The sequence below is a fragment of the Brienomyrus brachyistius genome, chromosome 1 (assembly GCF_023856365.1).
Source record: "Brienomyrus brachyistius isolate T26 chromosome 1, BBRACH_0.4, whole genome shotgun sequence".
Lineage (NCBI taxonomy): Eukaryota > Metazoa > Chordata > Actinopteri > Osteoglossiformes > Mormyridae > Brienomyrus > Brienomyrus brachyistius.
The window spans coordinates 37030372-37038541 of NC_064533.1; the positions used below are offsets into that span (position 1 = coordinate 37030372).

Sequence of the window (8170 nt, forward strand, 5' to 3'; positions counted from 1 at the left end):
GAAATTCTCGGATAACTTAACAATCATCTCTGTCATTAGAATGTCGCTTCCGCCCTTTACCTGGCTGGTTTTGGGTCATTCCTAGTGTCTCCTGCGTCACTTTAATTCTTGTATACTGCTGTCTTAGAAATTGTGAACTTGGAAGCAACCGGCTTCTCAGCGCAGCTTTTTGCCAGCAGAATCATGATTAAATCGGGATTTAAAAATGTAGATTTGTTTAAAAATATAGAGTGGTCTCTTTATTTTTTCCGTGGCTGTATATGTAAGGTATTAGTAGTAACGATGCAGCTAAGCAACGGGGCTAACCATTTTAGCAGCGACTATTTTGACATGCAGGAATCATAATAAGCAAAACTATTTAAGTCAAAATTATGACAAAGACAGCCTAGGTTACTTCGAGAGGCTAAATGAGACATGTATGGCTAACCTCACATTATTGGTGAATCCTTTTAATGTGAATGTCTTCTAAAATGCATTTGCATTGCAGTTGTGCTGTGGTAATATTTAAGTAATTCTTTGAAAATGCAGTAGTCTGTCAATATTGCATTGACATGTGAGGCGCTTCCACACAAATGATGATTTCTCTCTTTATTTTGGGTCCACATCCTGTATGCACCTTCTTCCTTCAGCGATACTTCCGATTTTAATAATCGAGTTTAATCGAGTAATAGTGACAGTTATGTCTAAGATTATACACTGAATGGAGTACATTCTTTTTTTAATAGTCAAGTGGCACCAGGTGTTTTAATGCTAAACTTTGCACTTATTTTCCCCAGCCAAAACTTAATGACAATAGGGATATACCTATATAAGTCGTTGTTTATATACTTTCCTTAGAATTAATTAAATGTGTTCTGCTGAAACAGTGTTTTGCAGTTATTAACACACACATGCAACCTGTGTTGTACAGTATCTGTTACATTTGTACTGGGCACACAGGTAAGGAAAATTCCTGTCTGCAGTTATTAACTCTGGACATAGTAAACCTGCAACAATTTATGGAACTATTAGTCTTGCCAAAAAGGCCAAGAGACGTGGTTTGAAATGCTACCATATTTACTTGAGGCAAATAGTTATAATCACTCAGTACTTTTACACAGAAAGGTCAGTGCAAGAACATTCCAGAACTCAGAGATCTAGGAATCTGTCATTGGTCTACCTGCATGCAGGGCTGTCCTTAGCCAGGCTGTGAAAGGATCCTTGATGTAGGCTGGTCTTGACACGCTTCTCTCGTTGCCGGCGATTGCAGAACCACACCCGCACCACCTCCTTCTCCAGGTGCAGTCCCTCCGCCATACGCACAATTTCTTGCGAGGATGGCTTGCTCTTCTCTTCAAAGTTACGCTCTAAAGCCTCCTTCGCTCCCAGACTGTGGAGGAAATGAATCTGGAGTAATGTTTTTCTGTAAATTCATAAAACACTGCATGAAGCTGAGCTTCAGGTGATGTGGTCCAATAGTTTACCCATTTAAAGGGTTAAATTCAGGACAAATTAAAACCAAAGCTTTTTCATTGCATTCAGCAAAGTGAGCTGCTCACCTGATGGTAGTCCTACGCTTCCTCTTTCTCTCGTTCATGCCAATCTTCTCGTTAAACAGGGCTGATGAAAGCACAGACAAAACCTTTTATTTCCCTTTTTTTTTTTTTGATTTTTTGATTTATTTTCATTTGTTGGTGATTAGCAAGTAAGTTTAGCAAATTTTAGAAGATTTTCCATCCATCCATCCATTTTCCAAACTGCTTATCCTACTGGGTCACGGGGGGTCCGGAGCCTATCCCAGAAGCAATGGGCACAAGGCAGGGAACAACCCAGGATGGGGGGCCAGCTCATCGTAGGGCACACTCACACACCATTCACACACACATGCACTCCTACGGGCAATTTAGCAACTCCAATTAGCCTCACCATGTCTTTGGACTGTGGGGGGAAACTGGAGTACCCTGAGGAAACCCCATGACGACATGGGGAGAACATGCGAACTCCACACACATGTGACCCAGGCGGAGACTCAAACCCGGGTCCCAGAGGTGTGAGGTAACAGTGCTAACCACTGCACCACCATGCTGCCCCTAGAAGATTTTCAAAGATGTCATATGTTCGGTGATCATTTAATAATCAGTACAGGTAATTATATAATTAAGCAATTAGGGAAAAATGATTCAATTCCCGTGCAAAACAATGTTTGCTATTTTGTGACTGAAAACAGACATATTAAGAAGACTAATGCCTATATCAAAACAATGGCTAATTTTTTTTGTTTAAGCAGCATTTAAAATCACAAGAGTTTTACAAAAAAAAGGTCATAGGAATGATGCCTTTTAGGGCTGGATGATATCTAAAAAATAAAAATTAAGTAAAAAATATTGGATTGTGTTGAGTCTCCCACCACAAACACACACACAAGCACACACATGCATGGCACCAAATGAGGCACTTAAATTCTTCTTAGCCAAAAGAAAACCATGAAAGCATGAAAAAATGATACACAGATAACCAACTAAACAGCCCCTGTTAAAACTTGCTGGGGGTGCAGGGTGCTGATTGCTGTGCTGCTCATCGTTTACCTTAACAATTGATTGATGGTCTGGTTTATATGATGATTTATATAATAAATCATAGCCATATCCACATGCCATCATTATAATTGAGGTTTACATATACTGATATCTTCACGTACCATACAAGGAGTTAAAAAAATATGTGTGTGTGTTTAAACTGTATCAAAAACATAGGCTAGGCTGAACTGAAAACCAAATCATTAATATTTATATTGTTTTGGGTGTGCCCTACATCACCATCAAAGGCAATCATCACCGGGTTACTTATTTGATATCGTTAATAACCAGTATCGTAATATCGCCCAGCCCTGACACTATTCCTTAATGACTTCTAGCATACACAACAGAGAGTTTATTCTCCTACTATTTCATTGTCTGGAATGGGGGCTGCATGGTCACAGACCTTGCAGCAAGTGACGAAAATGACCCAGTTAATCATCATTCGTACTCATACAAGACTTTTAGACCAAGTTGTATGACAGGAAAGCTCACCAAACTGTGGAGGATCTATTCACCCAAATTATACATTTTGTATCCTCCTGCCATCTGGCAAATGGTACCAAAGCATTCAGTCTGTGATCAGCAGACAAAAAACAACATCTCTCCCAACAAATCAGGCCTCTGAACTACAAAGAAACCCTTGCAGACATATTGGCAATCTGCTGAACACAGCACTTCAACTCAAGTGCCCAAGTCACTCTGTATATGTACGAACTTGTACCTCAAACTAGCTGCTTGTTAATTTATTGTTACATTACTATATTGCATTCCAATGTGCCCATGTTGTCGCGAAACTGATATAAACTGAATGCTGTAACTGGGGGATTGTGAAACAGGTGTTTGAAACACTCCATTGACTCCTTGTTTAAGAGGGATAGAATTGCATAACTGATTAAACATACATTATTTGAAACTTTTAAGTAAAACTATGAGCTCTGATTATCTTGCTTAAGTTTTTAAATATACACTCATATGGTCGAAGAACATGCAGGATATACTGTAATAACAGTAGTCATTTGAAGGGGCTCTTCCTACACAAAGAGGACCTGGGCTTATGAATCACCTCCTGCCTGCTCAGCCTCTTCTAGCCATTTGGCCAGGATAGACTTCAGCTTGCAGGCATTCTTGAAGCTCAGCTGTAGGTTTTCAAAGCGGCAGATGGTGGTCTGGCTGAACTCGGATCCATGCACTGCTGCTAGGGCTTCTCCCACGTTGGTTTGAGTATAGCCTGTCGATAATGATACTCTCATCACAACAAAACCACATTTTATTTTCCTCACTTGTGCTTTTCAATAACCAGAACATGTCACAGAAATTTTTAAGCACTTGGTTTTACAATAGTTTACATTTCCTATGTGTCAGGGTTGGTGCCCGTCCAGCACTGTCCCATGTGTCTTTTCCTTGTATGGCCAGCAGTTCCAAAGTAATTTTAAGGAAGCCAGCCTGGAGTGGGGGATGAGGATGAAGGAGTAACTGGGAAGTGATTAACTTACCCAGTTTGATTCTGCGAAGCTTGAAGTCATTGGCAAATTTCTCTAGCTCCCGAATCTGAGGTGAGTCCATATCAGGAGGTTCCTCAGGGGGGTGGATTTTCCTGCGTAACTCTTGCTTGAAGTCCCCTACACCAGGCTCCTCAGACAACAGCGCTTGGGGCAGTGGGGGAAAACTGTGGCCTAGTGCGCAGGAGCCAGCACTCAGGCTATGATCTGGGAACTTGTAGAGACAGGGGGCCAGGCCGCCTGCCGGGGAGTGATTCATAAAGGGATGATAAGCAACGATGGTGACATCATGAGCATCACCATTGTAGGCCTAAATACCTTATTCTAATAACAAAAATTCAATGATAAACACAATATTATACAAACCACTAAGTTAATTTTAAGAATTGCAAGCTTTTTTTGAATATCTTGGAAAACACTATCCTTAGTGATTAGTAAATTAAAGTTAGTATAACTGAAAATTTGTATCATACATCTGGGTTAACATCTGTGATTATTACTGCCACCAGCCAGTAGATGGTAGCTACAGCCCTCCATTACAACACAAACCACTACAAATCAGAGACTCCCTAGGTCATGCTGAAGCCAAGGTTTAAGGATGTAGGTTTCCTCGTTACTAGCTCTGTAGTCATGTCAGGCTAACAAATACACATTATTATCTGATTTTATAGATTTTGAAATTTATGTTATTAGAAGCTGTTCCAAGCAGTTAACACCAGGGGGCACCCTTATTCAATAAACCATATCAAGAACAGAATTCATGTGTTGTTTCAATACTGCAGTCAATAATATAACCAATATGGTCAATAATAATGTAAATACAGTGTTTTGAGATCCTGTTAATTTGCCTATTCTCAAAACCTTATAGTTAGATGTCTACTTAATTAGGGGGAGCAAACTTCTGAAAGAGTTCTTTGATGTTTTTTCCATTTATAGTAGCAGTGTGTGTCAATCTTTACTGCACCAATCAGTGAAGTGTTTCCACTGTAACATTAATTAATGTAACTGACAAGTATGAGTCAGACACACAGTGTTCAGTGGGTATTTATTAAAGCTTGCTTTCTCCTATGGTGACTCATAAAGCCACCTTTTTACCAAGGCTTATCCTACTTATGTCTGGCGTTGTGTTTATGACGGATTCTCTGTTTCAGGTCCACTGGGACATTTCATCATCCCACTTGTTACTTGTAATGCAAATAAGCGTTTTCAGTCATGAAACTGAGGTATCCCCTGATAGCTCTTGGCTACAAGGCACAATGAGGATCTCACCCCTCCTTCCTAGGCAGACAAGTTTTGGAACAAATAGGAAAGACAAACACCATTTCCTCTGATTTGTCATGGAAGGTCTTGGATGAGAGCTCTGTGAAAAGCTCAGGAACCTCCCCTGTCACAGAGATTTGGGTTGGCCAGCATCACCTTTGCCTACCTTGTAGGGAGTTGGCACCATTCACCATGTTGGGATGGGGCACACTGCAGGTCTGCAGGATGCGGGTCTGGGAGATGCTGGCAGAGAGCATTTCCTGAGCTGTGAAGAGATGCCAAGTCACCATCTCTGCAGGCCACATGCAGTCGCCTCATTCACAGAGCTACAATAAAAGGTGGATCATGGCCCAGACACAAGGAGATTGGGGCACAAGGCACACTGCAGCCATTCTGGCAGCCAGTGATTTGAACTTACCTGTCATCATGCCATAGGTGGTTTGCTGGTTGCCATAGTGACAGGGTGGCACAGGGTAGTGCAGGCTGGCCGAGGTGCTACTTAGTGCCGATGTGGACAGGTGCATGTGAGATCGCTTGGACGACTGGACTAGCGACAGACCTGAGGGCACTTTGGATAAAATGGCAGACAGAACAACCGCATTAGATGTGTTTGTCAGTGCCGTCACACACGCTCCAGTTAACACCTTTACCTGGGGAGCAAAGTAATGAGTTACTGTAGTTTTTCAGAATATGTACTTTATTGAGAATTTTAAAATTGGTGTAGTTTTACTTGAGTATGGATGAAGTGGTATAATGGTATTTTTACCCTACAATTTACCGCTCAGGTGTGTCCACTACTTTCCTAACTTAGCATTTTCCTAACTTAGCCTTTGGGCTCTTTATTTGCCATTATTCCATAATTATTTTCTGTGCTTAAAATCAGTGCATTCTTGCAGCAGGTGGATTTAAAAAGTTAACAGCCACTAATAACCATGAAAGCTTCTGCCCTTGCATCAGACACAGTACATCCATGGCTGCCGCAGCCCGGGGTTTACGAAGTCAAGGCCAAGAAGGATAATAACACCATCAGGTTTCAGCTCCACTTAGCATTCATCTTTGGAAGTAACAGTACTTTTACTTGAGTACTTGAATTTTTCAGGACTCTTTCCACCATTGTAGCTCACTCATAATGCATATAATAAAACTCATAACATTATAAGTGTTATAGCATTTAGTGTCCGGTTACTCTTATATTAGATTAAGTAGTTCCTTTCCTCATCAGTGGCTCTGTGGGTCACCCTGTTATATCAAACCTCCAAATGTGGCTGATTCCTTCATCCAGTCTCTGTGTGGAGTTTGCATGTCCTTATGTCACACAGATTTACTCCAGGTACCGGTTTCCTCCTACAGTGAGGCTAATTGGTATCTATGAATTGCTAATAGTATTTGATTGTGTATGTATAAACGTGTCTGTATATGTGACCTGTGATGGACTGGTGTCCCATTCATGGTGTCCCCCTGCCTTGTGTCCTGTGTGTCCTGGGACAGACCGCCTCCCAGTAACTTTTGATTTATAAATGGCTTGAAGGTGGATGGGTGGATCAATTAGTTGTTTAAAGGTGGTAGACATTCAATTTAGATTCTATTGTAATTTGTTAAAAATCAAACAGAATATGAAATTGAAAAAATGGGTGTATTAGACACATGTAGTATTGTGTAAAAGAACAAAGAGCGACCCTCAACTGTGGCATGGTGCCAACAACACGGCACTTGGCTATGAGGACTGCAGGTCCAAATCCTTGGTCAATGTTTGTGCATTTCAACAAACAAAAGCTTTTCACTCCAATTCACTCTAGAGTCAAGGCTGAAAAACCTCAGCCCACTCAGCCTAAAGATTTCCTTTGCTGTCTGTTTCCCGCTAACTTCCCCACTGTATTCAGTCTTGGTGGCAAATTTGTGCCTCTTTTATTCAGTCACCCACCCTAAAAGATTTTAACTCGCCAGTTTAAACATACCACTGATATAGGCCTTAGATTAGTACTTCTCACACACAATATAAGAACTCCATGCACGACATCATTATGAGCACGTGGCTTAAAAACGGAGATCAATCTATTCCAAGAAAAAAAACCAGATGCCAATTCAAGTAAGATGCCAGTAATACATCTGTTTAGAAAAAGAAGCTGTAAGTCTAAAATTTGCAAGTTCTAGAAATAAGAAATGCATGATGGGTGGAATTATGACATGTTGCCAATCAGCGTTAAATCAGACAGTGACTGAAAGCATAGACTAATCACACTGGGATTCAACATCTTACTTTTACCATTACAGATATTTTTCTTCAAAAAGATTTACTGTATTAATATGTGAAAATGTAAGTTACCTTAGATAAATAGGCATCAATACAATAATACCAAGAGGCATGTTCAAAGTTCATGGCCAAGAAGAGATCGGCATGAGTGAGCCATTCTGCTGACGTGGTTACCTGCAGACACCATGCTGGTTGCGTGGCTGGAGACAGGTAGGCCGTCCCCGGCCCCGGCGTGGTGGATGAGCAGGGGGAGTGCAGAGGGGTCGCTGGCCAGGGTGGTGAAGGAGTCGGAGCTGAACGCCTGGCACGTCATACCTTTCCACAATGGTGGTTTTTGGGGGGGCCAGAGGGGGGTTGTGGGGGTGAGCCCTGATAGGAGAAATTAACTTGTATGTAAACGGTGGTGGATCCGCCACCTTCTGCTTCTTTCCTCGAGCCACAGTTCCCTAAAACCCCACCAGTCTGTCATGCGTATATTGTGTGCAGGCATTTATACTGACCCTGCAGTCCTTCTCATCCATGTTAATGTCCTTTCCCAGGGCTATTGCCGTATCAGAGCAGTTCCCTTCAGCCCTCACTACACAAATCCAGGGTAATTAGGA

At 41.5% G+C, this 8170-nt stretch overlaps 1 protein-coding gene across 2 annotated transcripts; it reads right to left on the bottom strand.

The window, feature by feature from the left end:
• Positions 1–1155: 1155 nt before the first annotated feature.
• Positions 1156–7881, bottom strand: pou1f1 (POU class 1 homeobox 1). Of its 2 annotated transcripts, none has more exons than XM_049019041.1 (6): positions 7751–7881; positions 5736–5815; positions 4052–4297; positions 3622–3786; positions 1539–1599; positions 1156–1369 (listed from the first exon to the last, which is right to left on the bottom strand). In XM_049019041.1, the coding sequence occupies exons 1-6, from the start codon at positions 7879–7881 to the stop codon at positions 1156–1158; spliced, it is 897 nt and encodes a 298-aa protein (XP_048874998.1). The 2 variants fall into 2 exon arrangements, with proteins under 2 accessions (XP_048874998.1, XP_048874993.1); XM_049019036.1 differs by having other exon boundaries at positions 5736–5885; positions 7743–7881.
• Positions 7882–8170: the final 289 nt, after the last annotated feature.

Coding starts and splice junctions, on each gene's coding strand:
- pou1f1 (XM_049019036.1), bottom strand. CDS start 7,881: ATGACGTGCCAGGCGTTCAGCTCCGACTCCTTCACCACCCTGGCCAGC. Junction 3,787..4,051: donor GCTTCGCAGAATCAAACTGG/GTAAGTTAATCA, acceptor CATTATCGACAG/GCTATACTCAAACCAACGTG. Junction 1,370..1,538: donor AAGCGTAGGACTACCATCAG/GTGAGCAGCTCA, acceptor TTTCCTCCACAG/TCTGGGAGCGAAGGAGGCTT.